Here is a 23,034-nt window from a genome sequence, read left to right as displayed (position 1 = left end):
TACAAGTCTGCACCGAAGTGAGGTGCCCTAAGCTGAAGGCAGGGGTGTATATTGAAGAGCAATGCCAGTGAACCTACAACACACTACCACTTTAATTGGTGCTATTTGAATATGCTCACTAGGAGCTGAAGTGGTTTATAAAACTCAGAGGTTAGCAGTAAATCCTAAAAAGAACCATGCTTCTGCCTATTGCACTTGCTAAGCAATGTTGGTAAGCAAACCTTACTATATAATAAATCTTTGAGATTGCCATTCTGATTTGCTAGCAAAACATTACAACAGGCTTCAGAGTTGTAGAAAGCAGATCAGTTATTAGTAAGGGACCTTAAAGGAAGTGAATGGGCAGTCTATGCGTTGCATGTTCTAAAGTAATTTTTTTTAAATGCACTTATTGTAAGCAGACCTCGGACTGCTTGAACCCTAGATAGATATATATATATTTCTGCTCGGTGGGGCGTGTCCATGAAATAACCGCACTCGGACGCGGGTGAGCTTCCCCAAAACCACTTTATTAGGTACGGTAATTGCAGTCCTTCAGTCCATGAAGCATCTGACTGCATATGCCGACGCGTTTCGGGACCTTCCCTTCTTCCAAGTATGTGCAGTCAACGTGAGCGCTTGAGATTACACCTTCCATGGTGCTTACTGGAGGTACCTGGTGGACTAGGGACCCTCAGTATTCAAGGGAACTTAATCCCTTAACTTACAACGCACCAAGGGGTGCGTTTGCACAGAGGTGCAGGGAGGGGGTGGGGCCGCACAATCACAGACTCTCACGTATAGTCATTTATATAATCCAACTCTCACATACACTGCCTTTTACATATGTAGTTACTTGGACATGTACCACTGAGACATCCATTCACTCACCAACACACCAGTACACACACTCACCCACCCATACAGCTGTTTCCACATGCACTCTTGAACCCATGCACCCAGTGAATCAACCACTCAAACATCTATGCACAGTCTCACACACACACACACACACACCTCCACACCCCCCCCCACACACACACCCATACAAATACTCGGGCAATCAAAAACCCATATAGACACTCATGTAGCTACTGACCAACCCATGCAGCAGCTTATCCAACAGATGGATACAGACATTCACACAGGTTAGTCACTAACCCATGCATTCAGTATGACACATTTAATAACTCACTTAAACAGTCAGTCACGCACCAACTAAATCCTCCATCCAGACACTTATACAATCCACTCATTCTTCAATACACCTTGGCATATATATAAAACACATTTAAACTTTAAACTAACACACAGTCACTGGATGATGTCATCAGTTGATGTCACTGCCCAGGTTATGAATGATGTAATATGTGATGTCATCAGCAGTGCATTGCGGGGGCACAAGTTATAGTTAGCTGAACTAACTATAACGGCCGAATTTCTCTGGTTTTGTAGGAGTGAATATCCAACTATAATGTCCCTGAAACATATGGTTTTTTCAGTGAATTATATATATATATATATATATATATATATATATACATACATACATATACACACACACCGTGCAACGTTAATATAGGGACATGCTCCTTATTGCTCATTTCATTTTTTTTTTGTTTATATATTTGCATGATCTTTCACCTACAAATATGCAGAGAGGGACTTCCTGTCCAAGTAGCAAAGCTGCTTTTTTCATTAGTACAGAACACTGGAGACAAATATAAAGGGAACATTTCCAAGAAAACGTCCAAAATTCGAACATTCTCATAGTTGCAAGACAACTAGTTAATCATTAAACATAGATTCCTGTCTAGGTTGTTTCAAATCTGATAAGTAAACACTTTTCAGGTGTTATCTATTATAAGTCATGCACTGTAAATAAATATATTTTTAATTATAGCACATGACTGTGTACAAAATAATGTTCAATTACAACACACACGGGAAAGAGGATGCAATAAGACTCCTCTCCAAAAAAACAAACCCAACGATAGATGGAAATGCACTGAAACAATACATTTACAACGACCTTTCCTTGAAATTTCTAAGGGTTTGAAAAGACTGAGTAACATAAAAATCCGCAGGATTTACGTTCATATCTCACTTTTAAAAGACAGTGGCTTAGCAAATGGGTTGCAGGAATTACCCAAGTGATTGTATGGGAACATCACTTTGATAGAATTATTACTCTGATAAAATGTTAAATACGGTTTGAATATCATTTTTTAGTAATTTGAACATACAAGATGGGTTCGGAGGCAAGAGTGGGATTTGATCCCATGTTTTAAGTACTTCAATTAACTCAGTCCAAAATACAATGCAAAACAAAGAGTGTTGATTCATGCATTTATTATTCGTGGCATAGAATAGCCAGTAATGACATGTCCACTGACAAAATATATTGTTGCAATGATATAGTGGGCCCATTATCTGTAAGATGGGGGCACTGAAAGCAAGTCAAATAGCTAGAAATAGCAATACGATTCTAACTGGCTTCCGTCTTCTTCCTGTACTCTTGCCCCAGTGATCAAACCGATAATGAGCAAAAAGCTTAAATAGAAAACATTCCAGAGAGCAAATATGTCAATTATACAATGGAGCTCTATGACGAATTTATTTGAGCGTCAATTAATAATTTGAGAGAAATAATGTTGGCAAATGCAAGTCAAACTGAATGTGCACTGAAATTTGTTTTGAAACTTCATATATTATCAAATGGATTTAAAACGAACTTTTTTTTCACGTGGGTTTGCTTGGATAATGAATTTATTACAACACTTTTCGAAATGCTGTGCGTAAGTGTCATTTGTATATTCAAAAGCAACTCGCTTAACCCAGCCACCATTTCGTTCAATTCTGCATTCCAAACAACAAATACAAGGAGCATCTGGATTTTATTCTGGTTTCCAGATACAACTTGTATATAAATGCGGTGGAAGTTTTTATCTTAAAGCCTAAGGTAATTGTCTTAATGAAAAATGCTACAGTAAGCGAGTTAAAGTAGTTGCATGTTTCAAATGAATAAGCATTTCTACAGAATAACAGGTGGCTAGCACATTGTTCTGCTACAGGAAAGTTTAGATTCAACATAAACACAGTCAATTTTTTTTAAACCCTTCTTAAAAAACACCGACTATAAAAATAAAAATCACCAAATGCTTTTTGTATAAGGCATCAGGAACAAAACCCCCTTTTAAATATTGTGAACACTGGTTTCTATGCCTCAATGCTATAAATCAATTGACCAAGTAGTCAACCTAAAAAGTGTCTAGTAAACTTCACCATTGAGTTGCCAGCAAGTAACATCCTGAATATACATGTAGGCCACATTGGTCAGAGTAAATGAACTACAATAAACAATGCTTTTAATAAGCCTCCGTCGGACTCTGATGGAACCATGGGGCATAAACTATACAAGTAGCACTTCACAATATAAAGTCACATTCAACACACAGCTTACGTGATGGGTAGCCAAAGGGAGCGCAAGACTCACATTGACATTCCCATTCACTTCAGCAATGAAATGCACATTTTAAGCTTTTCCGAGACACATGTCAAACTGATGACAATATAGAACATTATTACAACCACAGCCCTTATTTTGATTTGGGCGTTAAACCCAACAGTGCCTGTACTAAAGGAAGATAATACTGCTGGATTTAGACACTGGCTTTTAAGTAGGTGAACAGGTAGAAGTAACAAGTCTACTACTGGTGAATTCTGCAAGGTGTTTTCCATTCTTCATTGCTAGTCTTTGGCTGGCGGTTATCAGTGACTGAATCATCACGAAGTTCTGAATTCAGAGAGTGTAAATTAGAAGTAATGGAAAAAAAAATGCATTTTTCACTGCTCAGCTAACTTACCGCGTTTTTTTTTTATTGTTTCATGTCAGGCAGTTTGATATAAACAATAAATGCTTACATAGGCACCGTAATAAATAAATGCACAGTCTCGAAGAATCTGACAACAGCTGTGCTTTATTAAATAGTGTGGCATCACTCTGAATTCTACAAATGGATAAAGATCTGCATAATCCTATTTCATTGGTTTAACTCTCCAGCCACCTGCGCTACACCCCCAGTTTATCACTGAAGACTAAGGGATATTTTACCGCATGCTGCAGCGATCCATACTTTGGCCAACGTGTGTTTCTATTACAAAGTGTAGTACAGCATCCTACCCCATTCATGGCTCACTTTAAATTGGTCTCTGGATCTAGAAGTCTGTCTGGAAAGATCAAAGTCAAAAAACATTTTGGCCCTTAAATGATTGTGTTAACACAAACTAAATAAATCCTTTGGTATGCACACAAAATCCTTGTAGAGGCCCTTAATATTAAAGAACACCAAAGTGATGCATATGTAACAAAATAGTTTTTTGGCTCACGTCCACCCGCGACAGCATTCCATCATACCAGCACTAGAGACCGGTATCAAAACATGTACCTATTCAAATTTTCATGTCGATTCATTAGTGTGGATTCGCACTTTTTGGTTTGCCCTTAATACAGCTTCACCCCTGCTCCACATGATTATTTGTTTGCCCACTAAAAAGGAGGAGTATGGCATGCTCTTCAGTTAGATGCTGCAGGCATCAGCTGGTCTCTTGGTGGATGGAAGTGAGGGGTCCTTGCACTCTGCCCGTCTAGGGCAGGATGCACACATTACCCCCGACAGGCGCTTGAGCCCTTTTTGAAAGACACTGTTAGACATGCTGTAGATCACACAGTTACAGAAGCTGTTGCTTATGGCCAGCCAGGTGGTCAGAAATGAAGCAACATGATTGCTGTAAGCGCCAGAGCTCTCGAGCAAAAAGTAGATTATGTAGGGCAACCACAGAATATAAAAAACACTGGTGATGCGAAATAAGACCATGGCATAACGTTTGTCCGGGCATGGTTGGCTCTCAGTGGAATCACCATCCTGAGAGCTAAAGCGCACACGTCTCTCATTGATCTCTTTTGTGTGCTGCTGGCAGATGCGGAAAATGTTGAAGTAAGTGAAGCAGACGACAGACGCAGCAGGTGCGTACAGCATTACCACAATGAAGGAGGTGAAATAGGCATTCGTGTCCCAAGAGTTTGCGCACCATCGGAATACGTCTCCGTGATACCCAGGCTTTCCCCAGCCAAAGAAAGAGGGCAGGAACACCAGGCAGGAGTAGGCCCAAATGAGGAGAATGCAGGCCCTGAGCCTGCAGGCAGTCACCAGCGTGTTGTAAGTCAGAGGTTTAGTGATGGCCAGGTATCGGTCCACACTGATGAAAGCCAAGGAGGTCATGGACACGCTCTTGAGCACAGACACCACAAATCCAAAGGCCTTGCACAGGACCACCTCGGGTAGCACAGCAAGGTGGTGCATAAGGGAGAAGGAAGGCAGCAAACAGCTGACTCCCACCAGAAGGTCGGCGTAGGCCATGGTCTGGATGAAATAGCTAGTAGTATGATGATTCAGCAGCGGGGCACAATGAAATACGAAAATGACGATTAGGTTCCCCGAAATTATCAGCACTGTCAGAAAAAGGATGATCACGACTTCCAGAATGCAAAAATGAATTGTCTCGAAATAGGCGATACCCAGGAGGCAGAACGGACGGCTGCTGTTGTCCCCATGCCAGGAAGAAGAGTTCATTTTTGGGAGGCTGCTGGCTTGGGGTTCTACATTTTAACTCGTGCTGTAGGCAGATCCTTTGCTAACCTTCAGCCTACTGCACAGGGAGTCAGGCACACAGCAACTACTCTCACAGGGGCCTTAATCCGATGCCCACCCAGGCTCGCTGTGAGCTCTCAGGGGTTCTGCCCTCTAGTGCAGAGCACACTGCGCTCCACCAGACTAGAGCCACCCGGGTTCCTACAGGGCTCCTGCCCATCCACCGTAGTCAGAAGGAAGTCAATACCATTCCCTGCTGCAGGCGAAAGCTCGCTGACGCCCATCAGTTCAGGCTCCTGGCTCCCTGCAGTCCATCCCAACAGATGTGCACATTTCTGGGCTCCTTGCGACTCTTCTCCGGATATGAATGCAGGACCAGCGAGCTGTGCATCGCGCCTCCGCACGAGTGCACCTGCACACACTCCGTGGTCCTAGCAGTGCATCCTCGCAGCTGATCAGCAGGTCCGTACACAGGCTCCGGGCCCCCTGCGGTTCATCCCTCCGACCGCGAACACAAGCTGCAGGCTTCCTGCTGACATAAGCCCATTTCGGAGCTGCTAAAGCTCCTCGCTCATCCCTCCACGGAGTGCACAAGCCGCCCTGACTGACACCTACCGCCCCTTATTTAAAGGCGGTCCTGCTTCCCGGGCCGGTGCAGAGGCGGCGTGCGTGCAGTCCGCATCCCTTGGCAGGTACACATGGCCCGCTGGCTCACAGGCACTTCCCTCGCGCTGCGTGGGATACACGGGATGTCGGTGCGCCGCAGTGTCGGCAGCTCATCTCCTGCAGGCTCTTGCGGCTCGGACTCCCTTCTCTTCTCTTCGGCCGGCGCCCTGCAGGCGCGATAGGTTAGGGCAGCACAAACTCCGGCTTCGAGCAGTCCCCGCCTCCTGCCGGTAGAGGGACAGTAAGTTCCCGCCGCCGGTAGACGCACCCTGCAGAGGTTACCTGCTGAAGGACACCACACGAAGCCTCCCGGCGGCAGCTCCCGTTCCGGCTCTCTCGTGGGAATAGCGCCCCCCCCCTGCAGCCGGTGGCACACAGCCGCCTTCCCCCTGCCCCGCTCGCGAGGGCTAGTCTCAGCCCCCTTGGCTCTCAGCGGCCTCTGCGCATCGTCCTCCGCAGTGCGAATCCCCTCAGTCCTGGCCTGCATTCTCTCCTCCTGGCCGCCGCACCAGCGGGACAGGATGCTGTGCCCGGCAGTGCAGACCTGGGCACTGCCAACTTCGCACTCGTCAAGGGTGGGTTGCGGGACGCAGGACTCTTACAGCAGCCGAATCAGCAAGAAATTCTCGTCAGTCCGGGGCTTCTCAGCCCCGCGGGGCCCAGGTCTCTTAGGTTTATTCATTTCATCCATAAAACGGAGAAGGAAAGGCGAAAGTACTTTACAGGACCTTGTCAATGATTGAACTATTCTTAAGCCTACTCTTTGCAGGCAGACCTCAACACATCTCTATGTATTTATTGAGTCCTTTACAAATGTACCTATATGTTTTACTAACATCTTGCTGCTAGTCTCTAATAAAACGACGCTAAATCAGCCTACTAAAAATGATGGGAAGAGACCTCTCATTTCAAGACACGTTGTTTAAAAAAAGCTTTCCTCAAAACAAGGCCCGGTTCTAGAGGGTCCAGGGCCGGTTCTAGAGGGTCCAGGGCCACCACCCAAGGCAGTCAGAAAAACAGCACTTTTCACTCATGTTAGGCAGGTGCCTGCAGTACCATAGGCGGTGCCAAATTGTTAATTTTAATTAATAGCGCCATTAAAGTCGGCAGTGCTTTAAAATGTAACTATAGAAGTGCGGGTAATCACTATTTAGAGTACCTGCTTGCTCCTGACAAGTGCCGGTACTCCACCATTAAATGTACCGCAGCACAGCTGAGAAGTGCCGGTACTCGCCCTTTCAAATTAAAGAAGTGCAGGAACTCCGTACCGGAGAGTACCTACCCATTTAAAACACTGACCTTGGGCTACTTTCAGGTCTGGGGACAGGTTTGAAGGCAAGCTTGAACTCAGCTGAGATGGTAAGTGCTATCATGCACGGACGAACAGGTCTGAACACTTTCGCTATAACAAAAAAGGCTGCAGCTCCCAATCGCCTAACGTTTAGCCAAGGGGAACAGCAAGAAGTCCGATATAGAGGGGAAACAGCAGAAAAAGACTAGTTCCATTTCTAGTCTTCCCCACAAACTTACTTCTGGGCTTTCTTAACACATATTTTTGACTAATGAAATGTCACAAATCATTTCAGAGATAGAAACCAGTGAAGCACAATCAAGGCATCAACCCACGTTTCTAATTTTGAGGAGGCTTGTGGTGGAAATTGGAAAATAAATATTAAAGGCAACTGTCACGGCCGGCCTGGTGGTCTGCTTGGATCTTAGAAGCGTTCACCTTGTTTTTATCGACTGGAGCAGTAATGGCACTAAGTGTGGAGGTGATTGACCTTCGGTCATCTGAAGAGTAGTGATGGCTTGGGCAGTGTCAACAGAATGTCTGCCAGGCTGAAGAGCTAGGATTTCCCACTTGGCCCATCTTATTCTAGCTCCTCACAACCACCGGCATTTCCAGATGCCCAGTCATAAAAGGTTTCTACAGGATCCATTAGCCAGCATATTTATATTTAAAGCAATAATTGTTTTTATAATCGACCTCTCAATGATGACAGTTTGAATAGGACCCACAGATTTGTACACATAGACTTCAGATTAACTACGTATACGAAGTAAGCATATAACCCACTTTTGCAGTTACAAGGGCCAGTCAGCAAAGCCGTCTTTAAGGGAGGGGTTTTGTATACCCTGCTCTACAAACTAATAAATGGATTTGGCTCTGACATTTGTTTGTGATCCTGTTGCAGATGTGGCCAAGAACAAGTGGAGCCCTGATCCTCTACTGACATGTAGAATAACCTAGTTGGTCAAGTACCTGCTGCAGCAACCTTTGTGGAATCCACACCAGCTCTCAGGCTAAAATACTAGACGGGCAGATGTTCCTCATTGTGAGGTAGATAAAATGAGAGCCTTTGAATAGGATAGATGCACTATTGTCCAAGCGACAATCATTCAGTTCTTGGTTTGCACTATACACACGGAGAGCTTCATACTGCAGGTCAATTCTTGCAGTACCCACAGTTGCGCATAATAAACCAATTCATACGGTTTGAGTCATTCAGGCTGAAACCTATTCAACTCTTGGCCTCTCACCTGAGACTACCAAAACAAATAGCAATTTCAGCCAGTTGTGATTGTTTGGAGGAACGGTATGGCAAAAAATAGATAATGGTGCATGTAAACACTGTGCAGCATGGGAAGGGGGGTAATACGGACAATGTGAGGGAGGGAGGGAAGAAGCAACAACGACAACAGAATGGTGGGAGGGAAGGAGCAACATAGGAAGAATCAAAAGAAGAAACTTCCCTTTGTTTGTATATAGTCACAAAATAGATAACACACACCAGTCATACCACACACCAGAATTATCAGTTAGTTCACCAAAAACAGTATAAAACTATATATTGTTTCATAAAATTAATTAAAATTACATAAAAACCATAAATGTCACAGAAGTGATTGACATTTGTAGAGTCACAAAGAGGAACATAACATCAAAATAATATCATACATATAATTAAAATAGTACTCAAAAATAAAGGTAAAATTGGGAGAAAAACACACTAGAATTTTGTCATTTTTGTGCACTAATCAAGAAAAAAATAATAGGTCACAACATTCATATGTAGGATTTAATTTGTTGCCAGGGTCTAGCTGATTTAGTGCTCTTTTAACAACAGTGCGACACGTTTCGGTGGGTTTTGTAGCAAAATGGGAAGAAGCATAATGAGGGAAGAAAGAAGCAACACTGAAGAAGAAGAAAAAAATGTGAGGTGGGAGGGAAGCAGCAACACGGGTGGAAAAAAAAGAAAATGAAAAGGAGGGAAGTAGGAACACAGACAACAGGAAGGTGGAAGGGAAGAAGCAACACAACCAGGAGGGTAGGAGGTGGATAGGAAGCAGCAGCACAAAAAGAGCAACACAGGGGAAGAAGTACTTGGTCCATGCTCCAAAGGAAAAAAGAGGAAGTGAAATTGGCGAGTGCCAGCCAATTAGAAGGCAGCAAACAAAGAATGACAAAACCAGCAAATGAAACTATGGGCGGGATCTAAGCCCCTTTTCAGTAAACAATATACAAGCGACAACACATGCGCTGGTCTCAGGCGAGAGCTAAAACAAGTGATTATATAATTATTTTAAGATAGAAAACAGAGGGTTCAATAGATGTTAAAGTTACAAATGGCAAACCAAGAAACAATCATATGGTTTGTAGTATTTATTTACTCTATTATTCATATTTTTTCATTGAGCATAGTTATCCACGTCTATGTTCAGAACAGGGATGACATTAAGATTCAAACAGTGAATACGAACTTTCACAATTGACAAAAACCAATTGACAAAAAAACATTACAATGCACATGACAATATATAAACCTTAAAACCAGTCATGGCCAGAAAGAGAGAAAACGCAACCTAAACAGTAATTTGATGAGCACATTTCATTACAAGTTGTTAGGTTGCTGCCAGTGGGAACACAAATTTAATATATCCAGGGATAACCTTATTTATGCAAACAATTATTCCCTGCGATAGGGTACAAATCCAAGGGAGTTGTCCCACTTGTTAAAAGGTGCCAATGCGTTTCAAACCCCTACACAATTTATGGGATTCTCATCAGGGCTGTGACTGGGTATGATCTAAATAAACAAAAAATCAAAACATAAGTTGGAGCTAACGCTCCCTTAACCCCTTCGATGCGTGTGACGGAGCGGTTCCGTCATGCGCGTCGGTCGCGCTGTGCGCATAACGGAACCGCTCCGTCACGGCCCCGCCCGCGCATGGAACCTTCAGCACGGCGCGGTAATCCGCGCCGCGCTTAAGGGGTTAAGTGTTACTTTGGTCGGTGTTATTAAAGTGGAGTACAAATTATATCTGTATTGGATACTTGGAAGGAGCCTTTGTAGGAGTTCCTGGGTATATGGTTAAACTGCGTTCTAAAGAGTAAAAAGATGGGATGTGTCGAATACATATGTGTGCACAAGCCAAGGTTTGTTTTAATGCAAGGAAGGGAATCCGTACTTTCCAGTGCTTCATGACTTACTTTTCTCAGTAAGCGCAGATGTTATGATTCAATGAATAGTATCCAGGTTACAAAGTGTCACGATTTCTGAAAAGAATGAATTTAAACTGTAAGACCAATTCACTATGTATGTATGTATGTATGTATATCAAAATCCAAAGATTAATTATATTGGTGCTGGTTCACTTACTTATGCTTTGTAAGCGTAGCAGTTGTTATTCAAATGACCAATGTTCTGTTGGCAACGTATCTGGCTTTCTGTGAATGATAAATTATAAATCGGACCCAATATTTCAAGAGGTATTGAATCTGTAAATTCAACTAGCAGCATTTGCCGTCGTTAGCGCTTGTTCAAGTGTTTGCACGCACCCGTTTGTATCGCTTCTGCCGCCTCAGCGTTTCCGTCGGACTGCAAGTGCACGGCCCACCAGACTTCTGGTATATAATCCGCTTGAGACCGCAGTACGGTCTCTTGCATTCTGGGCTTGGTAGTACTAGAAGCAGGTTTCCTTGAATGTAAATGTAAAATGTAAATTGATACTTGTATAGCGCACTACTCACCCGCAAGGGTCTCAAGGCGCTTGTACGAATACCGCTGTGGAACCCATCCTGGCTTTCCCTGTGAGGCGTCCACTCCTGGGCACCCCCAAGGTGGAGGCCAGGCATCCTTAGCGTTGTGGGGGCCGTTGTGGAGATTAAGCAAGCTATTGCCCAAAGTTGCAGAGTGGGACTCCATGATTGGAATGGCACCGAGGCGAGAATTATCAGGTCCGTGGAATTTTTGAGCCCAAGACCCGCCGAGGCGGGGAATTGAACCCTGGTCCCGGGCTAGACCTCTGCATCAGGGTCTGCCGCTCTAATCATTGAGCCACACTTATGTAAAATGGATACATAGTATACAGATTGACTACGAATGCACCAAATGTAACAGTCTTGTGGTCTGGGCTTAGTAATTTCAAGGGCAGGTTTCATTGGAAGTGTTGTGTGAAATACATAAATTGTGCACGGATTTACAAAAATTGCAACAATTGTAGCAGATAGTGAACAAAATGTGACAGTTCGAGAAAGCGGTGTTCATGCGCATATACATCAAATGCTATCCATTTCAGATAATTCATTTAACCCATGCATGGTGCTGTTAAATTTAAGGATAAAATACGCTTCTTGTCTTAGGAGTGTAGAATCAATATCACCTCCTCTGGAATTAGGTTTCACCACACATAGAACAGTCCACTTAAAATCTCTCAGAGTGATTTCTTTCCATTAAGTGGTTGACCATCAGTGCTGTGGCTACCTTCATTTTGATTCTGGACGGATGTTGCACAATTCGCTGCCTGACCTCTTGATTAGTTTTGCCCACATAAAGATTTTGGCATGGGCATATAATGACGTAAACAACATTCGTACAGTTCGTAAAGTCTCTGCGTGTGCAAGTGACATTATTGTGAGTAAAGTCTGTTCCTTGTTTCGCAAGCAGAGCAATTTCCGCATTTATGGTGGCCTACTAGTGGTTTTAAGTTCCATTGCAATCATAGTTTTTTTTTTAAAGGGGGGGGGAGGGATACAATCTCTGACAGAATTATTTGTTGTCCAATACTTGCATTTTTCTTCATTGCGAAAAGTGGTGGTAATAATGGATGTTCCAGGTTTGACATCAAGTGCCAATTTTTAAGGAAGATCTGCCGAAATATATTGGTGTCCGGTCTGTAAGGGGACTGCTACTCTGACCCTTGACCAGCCAGGACACCTCACAGTTGCGGGGGGTATCGGCGGACCGGAACAGCGGACGGGACTGCGAGGTCCAGGGTGCACGTCTACAACCTCCGTGAGCACACCTGGAGCCTCTTCCCTGCCCCTGCCCCGCCTTCGCTAAACCCACGCCTCGCGGCCCCCGCTTCGCGGGAGCCGCTCGGAGGCTTTGAGTATTTATTGCCTGCTCCTGGAGGAGCGCGTTGGGACTGCTACTCTGACCCTTGACCAGCCAGGACACCTCACAGTTGCGGGGGGTATCGGCGGACTGGAACAGCGGACGGGACTGCGAGGTCCAGGGTGCACGTCTACAACCTCCGTGAGCACACCTGGAGCCTCTTCCCTGCCCCGCCTTCGCTAAACCCACGCCTCGCGGCCCCCGCTTCGCGGGAGCCGCTCGGAGGCTTTGAGTATTTATTGCCTGCTCCTGGAGGAGCGCGTTGGGACTGCTACTCTGACCCTTGACCAGCCAGGACACCTCACAGTTGCGGGGGGTATCGGCGGACCGGAACAGCGGACGGTACTGCGAGGTCCAGGGTGCACGTCTACAACCTCCGTGAGCACACCTGGAGCCTCTTCCCTGCCCCTGCCCCGCCTTCGCTAAACCCACGCCTCGCGGCCCCCGCTTCGCGGGAGCCGCTCGGAGGCTTTGAGTATTTATTGCCTGCTCCTGGAGGAGCGCGTTGGGACTGCTACTCTGACCCTTGACCAGCCAGGACACCTCACAGTTGCGGGGGGTATCGGCGGACCGGAACAGCGGACGGGACTGCGAGGTCCAGGGTGCACGTCTACAACCTCCGTGAGCACACCTGGAGCCTCTTCCCTGCCCCGCCTTCGCTAAACCCACGCCTCGCGGCCCCCGCTTCGCGGGAGCCGCTCGGAGGCTTTGAGTATTTATTGCCTGCTCCTGGAGGAGCGCGTTGGGACTGCTACTCTGACCCTTGACCAGCCAGGACACCTCACAGTTGCGGGGGGTATCGGCAGACCGGAACAGCGGACGGGACTGCGAGGTCCAGGGTGCACGTCTACAACCTCCGTGAGCACACCTGGAGCCTCTTCCCTGCCCCGCCTCCCACACGCCCCCTCTCCTATAGTAAGGGCCAAGCAAACACGCGCTAGCGGTACGCGCGCGGTCGCAGCTCGGACGAAGACCGGACAAAGAGCGGGCCGTTTGAGGCCGTTAGAGGACGGGAGAGATCGGGCCTGGGCCATTCCCCCTGGACCTCCCAACTTATCAGTAGACGCAGAGGGCCGTTACTGGCACGTGCCTGCAGGGATGCCACCAATTGAAACCAGAAGCAAAAGCGCCATGGCTGGCGCATCCACTTCCAAGGGTACACTGGACAAATATTTTGTGAAAGCTGGGTCGTTGCTAATAGAGGACATCACGCTACTGGAAAGACGAATATCCCAAGAGCTGGACTGGGTGCGGAGATCGTCCATGGGTCCCTTGGCCCAGGCAAAATCTCCTGTGGTAAGCTCTGAACTGATTGTGTTGGACACAGGGGGGGATGGCACGAACAATCTCACTGGGTCCCCGAATATATTAAATTATACCTCACAGTCAAGTCGAAAGGACCCTAGTGATTGTATTGATTTCAGCATGTTAACCCTCCCGCCTGCTCAACCCCACCCTAAATCCATTAATCTAAGTCCCGTGACTGATAGGGATAATTCCAACTCTAAAATCGCTAAAGTGAATAAGCAAAAGGGGATTAGGGAAGGAGCTATCCCTAAAAAGAGCGGAGGATCTAAGACCAGGGGGGTGCGCAAATTAACTACCACTAAACCTTGCACCAGCTCGTCAACAAGAAGCTCCGATTTGAACGACAGGGAAATGCTACAAAAAGGGCAGAGCTGGGCACACCAGCTCTAATGTAATAGGGGAGACAAACAACCAACCCGATTTAAATCCACGTGAGCCTGCTGAAGAGGACTTCACCCTAGCTGACATTGGTATCCTTATTAGGAAACTCCTTAGCCCACTTGAGGAAAGGCTAATAAAAATGGAAGCTAGGTTAGTGGCTATTGAGAAATCGACAGTCCAACTAGCTGATAGTTTGAAACCAGCCAACAAGGGTGGAACAAAGGGTCCTAATGGGGTTACAAAAATAGGTCTCCCACAGCCCAACAATCGGGCCAAAAGCCCCGCACACACAATACAGCAGGCACTACCCACCCTGCCGACAAATATTAATACAAAACCGAGGGCAGACGCGCAAAAAAACCACACAGACCAGTTTAATCATCCATCCTCCCCTCCAATTAGGGTTGACCGAAGCGGGCAAAGTAACCCCGCCCCCAGTGACTTATTGAAAAATGTGGAGCCAATGGGAGAGGGAGCGAAGAAGAGGCCAAACCCTGGACTAATAAATCTACTACCAGAGGCAGCCCCATATACCGTTGTACTGGTAGGAGTGCCAGAATTGAATGCTTCCACTAATGAATCCACTGCTTCCCTTAAAAATAAGGTGATCAATTGGTTATGCACCTATAGACCGCTTCCTGAAGGTATTTCCAGCCCCGTTCTCATGGTACGAAGGGTCTCGTGGTTGGGCAGTCTAACCAAATCTATTAACGGTGACTGCGTTAGTCAATTTTAAAGACCCAAGGACAGTCCGTTATATTAATGGATGGGCTGCAAGTGAAGAGGGAACGACCATTCAATCCCTACCCCCCTCCTTCTTCTACCCCCCACGAACACACGATAGGGAAGGTGAGACTTGGGGGACTCAGATGCAAAGACAGGTCGGGTGGGGAGCCCAAAATATAAGGGGAGTCTTCCACCACCCTAGTAGACAACAACAAGGGCATCCCGATCTCAACACCGTCCACTCTTACCCAGAGAGATTGGGAGGGGGTCCATCTAGAGGGTGGAGAGCATCACCCAACCCTCGAAGAGAGGAGTCAGCCCATCACATCCCCAACATGGTTGAAGAGGGCTGGGAAATTTACCATGGGAAAGGAGGCAATTGGGGTGTAGGAGAGTATAATTATCCTTCCCGGAGGCCCCATCGCCAATTCCATCTTCCAACCTGGAATAGCTACAGTACTTTAGACATGGTCGATTGACTGCCCGCAGACCCCAGCGGGAAGTCTAATCCTGTAGCACAGGAGATTGAGGATGAAATAAATCAAGAATTAGAGCACCCCACCGACCTGGAACACCATGTCCCCCTGAGCAACGCCACCAGCAATACATCTCAGGATGCAAAGGGGCAAACAAGTATCCCCCTATTGCACAGAGAGACCATGACTAACAACAATGGGAATGCTTGTACCCCCAATATCTCCCGGAGTGACAGATCCCTGCCACTTAAAATTCTATCATGGAATGTGGCGGGTTTGGGAAACAAGTCCGATTGTAATGAATGGACTGAATATATTGATACCAAAGACCTTTGTATGTTCCAGGAAACCTGGGAGAGAGAGGAACATGAGAGGCAGGGTTTCGCTGTATTTTCTATCCCCGCTAAATGGGGTGGTAGGGGGCGCCCATCGGGTGGTCTTGAAACATGGGTTGCTGCCCATTTGGGATGCAAAGCAACACATTTCCCTGTGGCTTCAGATGATATACTAGTGGTCTTATTGGAATGGTCCTACCACTGCAGACTAGCGGTGGTGAATGTCTATTCGAGACCGGTTGCCACCTCGCAGGAATCCCCTACCATTGACAAGCTCACAGATCTTTTAGCCGAACTGCCCTCTGGGTTCCCATTCATAGTGGGTGGGGATTTGAACTCACACTACGAACCCCTACCTGGTCTTCTAGATGGGGCAAGTCTAGAGGAAGAGGCAAGATGGCAAGTTCCACCGATCGAATCCATTTCCCCAAAAGCCTGGAGCCCGCTGGCAGTACAGATTACTGCCCTAACCTTGAGACATGGACTTAGGGCTTGTAACGGGCGAGCCAAGTCTGATATCCCGAGTAAACCCACATTTAATCGGAAGGGCAGGGAGTCAAGACTTGATTACATTTTAGTGCAACTCTCCTCATGGTCACATGTCGTTGATTTTAAGGTCACCGACAGAGAAGACAGCGACCATAACGCCCTAGAATTGGACTTTCTCCTCCCCGGCCGGGGTCGTGGGGAAGCAGAACATCGCAAGATATACCCTGACCTGGTTGTAGAAAATAATAGGAGAAGAATTAAGTGGGAAAAATTAGTAACATGTGCAGACAAACTACCTCGGCTTTATAATAGCCTCATTCCCACTTTGGAAAAAATGGCGCTCTTGGGTGCTGAACCTAGTACAGGGGCTAATAACAATCAAATATGGCTACTCCATGAAGAACTTGTAAAGACCCTATCTTCGGAGCTATTTAATAATGGTCCTAGGAGGGGCAGAGGAAGGAACCAGCCCACTTGGTACAATGTGGCGTGCCGTAGGGCAAGGAAGGATCTCTTGTCGAGTATCAAGAACCGCAACAGCAGGTCGGAGATACAAAACAAGAGACGTGAATATAAGAAATTAATTACTAATGCCAAGCTCGAGTGGGACCAGAACAAATGGGAGCAAATTGCCAGTGCTCTAGCCTCCATGGACTCGCGGAAGTTCTGGAGAATTGTCAACTCTGGCTCTGAGGAACTTGTCTCGGCTATAGAGCCAAATATTTCTCCAAAAGCCTGGCAGGAGCACTTTCAGTCATTGTATTCAGAGGTGCCAGGCAACGGTAGCAACAGTACTATCCCGCAGGTCCATAATTGCAAGGAAGGGGATCCATTTACTATAAGGGAACTCCAGCTTGCTATAACAGGCTTGTCAGCGGGAAAGGCACCTGGTCTGGACGGTCTCCCAGGTGACCTTTTCAGGCAAGAGCCAGACATATGGGCCCCTTATTTTATGGTGTTGTTTAATGCGATTTTAAAGGGCATGGAAATACCTTGTACTTGGCTGGGCGCAGAGGTGGTCCCGATCTTTAAAAAAGGCTCGCCCCTGCTCCCATCCAACTACAGACCCATTAGCTTGATAGATGTGTCGCAAAAGCTTTTTGGGAGGGTTATTCTTGACCGTCTGCAGAATTGGATAGAGGAGACCGCTACTATGAGCCCTTATCAGGCTGGGTTCAGGAAGGGGGTATCCACCATTGATCAAATTTTCCGCCTTAGTCTTATTTATTGGAGGACCGCGCTTTTGGAAGGGGGCAGCCTGTACACGGTATTCGTGGATCTAAGGGCTGCCTTCGACCTGGTGCCTAGATCAAAACTTTGGAACGTCCTGGGTGATATGGGAGTCCCGCAAGACATCCTAGCCATACTGATTAAATTACATCAGAACAATTTTGCGCAGGTCAGGTGTGGCAGGATGGGAGGCTTAACAGAAAGATTCCCCGTTGATAGGGGGGTGAGACAGGGATGTGTATTAGCACCCACCCTGTTCTGCCTCTTTGTCAACGGGGTAATCGCCCACTTGTCCAGGATAAAAGATATTGACGCTCCTAAATTAAACGGCAGCAGGGTGCCCGCTGTAATGTTTGCAGACGACACCCTGCTGCTCTCCAAATCCCCCATGGGAATTCAAAGGATAGTGGACGGGTTTTTGGAATTTTGTATTGAGAGGGGTTTAGAAATTAACGCCTCTAAAACAAAGTTCATGATTTTGAACCCAACACCTTCAACACGTCCAAACCCTCTCTTAGGTAAGGTGAGACTGGAGAGGGTTTCAACATTTGAATATTTGGGGGTTACCCTGAATGAGAAAATGACATGGGGGACTCATTTGGCTATGGCAAATTTGAAACTATCGCAGAAGACGGGGGGAATTCTAAGAATGGTGGGTAAATCTATATATCGCCCACTGGGCCCTATGATACAGATCTACAAATCTCAAGCTCGGGGTTCAGTCGTATACGGGGCGGAGCTTTGGGGCCATGTACCTGCAGATAATTTAACAACAACTGAGAACAGGTTTCTCAGGCAGTTAGTGGCCCTTCCCTCGAGTACCCCATTGGTGCCCCTGAGATTGGATCTAGGTCTAAGGCCAATCGCCGAGGAGCTAGGACTTAAGCCCCTGGCCCTTTGGCGAAGAATATGGAGTAGCCAAGACCTCGAAGATTACAGAAAAGAGCTCCAAGAGTTCATGGCCCTACCAATCATTTCTAACATTCCATGGCTAAAATATATAAGGAGTACATGTGAAAGTCTAGGTCTTTCCGAACTTTGGATCGACCCTTCTAACTCATGTAACAGGATCTCTAGAAAGGCACTTTCGCAATCATATTATCAGTTGAAATTGACAAATAGTATAGCCAATACACGGATGGGATCTTTAACCTATACATTTATACAACTGAAAGACTCCTACAAAATGGAAAGTGTACTGGACGGAATGGGTCCCGTGCTGGCAAGAAAGTTATACCTACAATGGAGATACGGATCTCTCCCACTGAGGGCCTTTACGAGTTCTTGGTCTAGGTCCCCGGGGGTAGAGCTGTGTCCTGCCTGCACATACCCTCATGAGAATGATTTACATGTGGCTCTCTTCTGTAAAGCTTACCAAAGAGCGAGGAAATACTGGCTTTTACCTATTCTCAAAAACATGGGCTTTAGGAACTATTTACAGGCGTTTAGAATTCTCAAAACTGATCTGTCACCCCCGATCGTTTTTGCATTATCAAAGTATCTGATGGCAATGTGGTATGTTCGATCTCGCATTTTAAAAACAGGGGCCTCTGTTTAAAGTTTAAAGTATAACTCACTGGTGTACTTTTTAAGATTCTTTTAATGTTTTTTTTTAAATGTTCTGAATTATGAAATTTTTTAAGGTAATTGATTGATTGAACTTGTTCAAAACATTGTCAATGTTCAAAGTTCTTTTTTATGTTCTTTTATCTTTGATGGTCCAAGTGGCCGAGAACAAAGATTGAACGGCAACGGAAATGCAGACCAGTTTCTCCAGCTTGTGTTTCGGTTTCTTCATAAGAAAAGTAGTTTTTTGGATATCCTCACAATTTGAGTTTATCACAAAGGGCACCGGCATGAATTCCATAATCTTCCCTTCGTGAACAATTTTGCAAGACTCAACAATTGCCCATACGGCAAATTCTCTTTTAAAGATCTTGGGTGGAAGCTCCTGTAATGTAAAATATAAATTAACAACAGGAGAGAGAGGGAGTTTTTTGGAGCCACTCTTAGTCCCCCAGGGCTAGTATAAATCAACAACAGAAGAGTGTGTCCATCAGATGTGAACAAGTGCAGACGATTTAGAAATGTGAATCACTATGTTTTTAAAAGAACCCTCACTCACCAACCTAGTTGGTGACATGCTTCATCATTGGGTTCCAACCGGAGAGACCGAATGTCTCCCCGGTGTGCTGCGACGCCTGAATTACAGCGGAGCTGTTTTTTTGTGTGTGGATGCAGTGCAAAGGGTGATAGTGTAAGTTAAAATATGCCACAGTTTCAACCAATAAGGAATTTTAATAGTGGTAAACTGGACACAATTAAAAATAGTGTGGCGGACGTTAAAAACTGGTGATAATTAGGCCAGCTACGTCCTAAATCTAGTGCAAAGTGATTAAAGTGGTCAACATGTTTCTGCTTCTGGCGTTAATACACGAAGCATTCGTCGGGACCTAGTGTGAGACCACCACGGCGGTATACGCGCGCTAAGGCGTACCCTAACCTGTGGGGTCTGATACCGCTTAAGACTTACGGACTCGGATATGTTATCTTATTATATATCCGAGTCCGCAGGAGGGCCAAGTAGGTGTTGCAGAGGGCTGGTGACTTTGGAGTAAGTGTGACTACAAGTCCCGCCTCCCAACCGGACTCATGTAGTGAAACTGATTTGAACATCACAACTGAAGCTCTCAGAAATTCATGAAGGGCAATCTTGACCGTAAGTCTTAAGCGGTATCAGACCCCACAGGTTAGGGTACGCCTTAGCGCGCGTATACCGCCGTGGTGGTCTCACACTAGGTCCTGACGAATGCTTCGTGTATTAACGCCAGAAGCAGAAACATGTTGACCACTTTAATCACTTTGCACTAGATTTAGGACGTAGCTGGCCTAATTATCACCAGTTTTTAACGTCCGCCACACTATTTTTAATTGTGTCCAGTTTACCACTATTAAAATTCCTTATTGGTTGAAACTGTGGCATATTTTAACTTACACTATCACCCTTTGCACTGCATCCACACACAAAAAACCAGCTCAGCTGTAATTCAGGCGTCGCAGCACACCGGGGAGACATTCGGTCTCTCCGGTGGGAACCCAATGATGAAGCATGTCACCAACTAGGTTGGTGAGTGAGGGTTCTTTTAAAAACATAGTGATTCACATTTCTAAATCGTTCTGCACTTGTTCACATCTGATGGACACACTCTTCTGTTGTTGATTTATACTAGCTCCTGTAATGTAACATGGTGTTTTTGTCTGTTGGTTTCTTGTGCAGAGGCACTGTCAGTTTGTTGTCGATCGGTCTGACTTCCACATCGGGAATGTTAAGCAGGAGGTACTTCTGGTGAGAGTGAATTGGATATCTGGGTGCTTGTGGTTGATCCAATCATGGAATCTTACAAGATCAGTTTCAGAGCCATTCCACAAGCACCAGATTTTGTCAATATAATGTTACCACTGTTGCAGTTGTTGGAAGAAAGGGTTGTTGTTGAAAATGAATTTATCCTCAAACTGGGCCATATACGGTACCGCCATTTCTGGGGCTAAGGGACATCCCATCGCGGTCCCTTTAGTTTGGATAAAAAAAATTATCCTTGAACTTGAAGTAATTATTTTTAAGGGCTAATGCTGCTAGTCGTACAATGAATTCGGTGGGTACACGATGCGGGCGAGGTCTTGTTTCCAAGTAGAACTCGACTACTTCTAGGGCCTCATCTTGTGGGATTTGAGTATATACGGGTACTACATCAAACAAGACACAGAAACATTTTAAGAAGTATCAAAGCTGGAACCTTCAATTTTCGTAATGAAATCTGTAGTGTGGCATAAGTATGACGGGACTCCTTGAAGAAATGGTTTTAAGAATGTGTATACGTATTTTGAGATTGGTTCCCACAGGGAATCACAGCCCGACACAGTCAGTCTTCCTGACGGTTCTTCTAGGTGTTTGTTGGTGGATTTTCGGAAAAAAAAAAAATGACAGGAATTCTTGGGTGCTTCTAAACCAAAAATTCAGATTCCTTTATTCCCAAAATGCCTTTATCAAAGCCTTGAGTTATGACACTTCAAACTACCGCCTGTAGTTCCAGCGTCGGATCTTCCTTAATTTGTCTGTACCATATTGGGTTCTGTACATGGTTTCTGCCTTCCTTCAGGTACATCTCTTTGGGCCAAACGACTACGGCAACGCCCTTGTCCGCAGGCTTAGTGACTAATTGTCCTTGAGTACTTTGATCGCATTTTGTTGACTTATGTTGTAAGTCATGTATGATTTCCTCTTCTCTAATTGGAGAATAGATGAAAGTACTACTTGTTCAAAGGCTAAGATCTCTTTAGGCATCATATGGGTTGGTGAAATTAAACTAGATTTGTTGGCAAGCCTTGATGGTTCGTTGGACTGCCAATTGACTTTAGTAGAAAATAATTGTTTTTTTTAAAAACTTTGTCATTTTGTAATGTTACAGTAAATTCAAAGCAATTGTGCTCACTGTCGTGCCACAATCTTTGTGGAGTGTAAACAAATATATCAAAAAACACTTACTTAGTCATTACATAAGCAGGGCGACCCTTCACATTTCCCGTCCTCTCAAATATGATCAATTGACTGTACAATAGTGCAGATGCCCCTCCAGGATCCCAACGGGAACTATGCGTAAAAAAAATTTGAGTCTAAAGCTTGAGCTAGTCACACAGATCATAAAAATCAAACGTAAACATTATCCAACCCCAGTTGGCACTAATCCGTGCTCTTGTTGCGAATCAGATGTTGAGGGAGTAGATACCACGCAAGTCCTGAAGGGACCCCAAATGTCTTTCGGGCGTGAGGTACGAGGTAGAGTGGAAGCATATGTCTCACTATTTGTGTTGCAATAAGCTAAGCTCTGCAACTATGCTTGCAAGGTGGGGACCCTGTTCCCTCCCCAATTAACAGCAATCTCCCTTTTGGCTAGTAGGAAACTGATCGCAGAGAATCTCCTGACTCCTTTGGGGAAGTTCACTATGTACCCCATGAGCGCAACCTCAGGCAGTGGAACGAGAGTTAGATCAATCATGAGGCCCAATGTTGGATGTATCGCAATCCAGTAAGGCTGTATTTTGGGGCATGTCCAAGTTAAATGTGCAAAATCTGCATGTGGAGCCCTACAATTCACGCAGTGATGCGATCTAGACGGGTCAATTCTATGTGAATGATCTGGAGTAACGTACACTCTGCGCAGAAACTTAAAATGCAGTAGTTTGTGCCGGCTATTTAATGAGATGTCTTTAGTAACTGCACAGCACTTTTCCCATTGATCATCCGAAATGGGGTGTCCCAAATCTGACTCCCAAGACTCTCGAATCCTGTGATAGTTAATGGGCAGTAGTGCCGAGCAGTTTCTGTATAGCCTGGAAG

At 45.5% G+C, this 23,034-nt stretch overlaps 2 protein-coding genes across 3 annotated transcripts in view; both read right to left on the bottom strand.

The window, feature by feature from the left end:
- The window catches only part of RABGAP1 (RAB GTPase activating protein 1), a 1,076,978-nt gene that overhangs the window by 635,692 nt on the left and 418,252 nt on the right, over positions 1–23,034 (bottom strand). The window lies entirely within an intron of this gene.
- GPR21 (G protein-coupled receptor 21) lies at positions 2,315–6,610 on the bottom strand. Its single transcript, XM_085615923.1, has one exon. The coding sequence runs from the start codon at positions 5,610–5,612 to the stop codon at positions 4,560–4,562; it is 1,053 nt and encodes a 350-aa protein (XP_085472049.1). The 5' UTR covers positions 5,613–6,610; the 3' UTR covers positions 2,315–4,559.

Source organism: Triturus cristatus, chromosome 1_2 (genome assembly GCF_964204655.1).
Source record: "Triturus cristatus chromosome 1_2, aTriCri1.1, whole genome shotgun sequence".
Taxonomy (NCBI): Eukaryota; Metazoa; Chordata; class Amphibia; order Caudata; family Salamandridae; genus Triturus; species Triturus cristatus.
The sequence above is the reverse complement of the archived record's forward strand: the minus strand, read 5'-3'. Positions and strand labels throughout refer to the sequence as shown.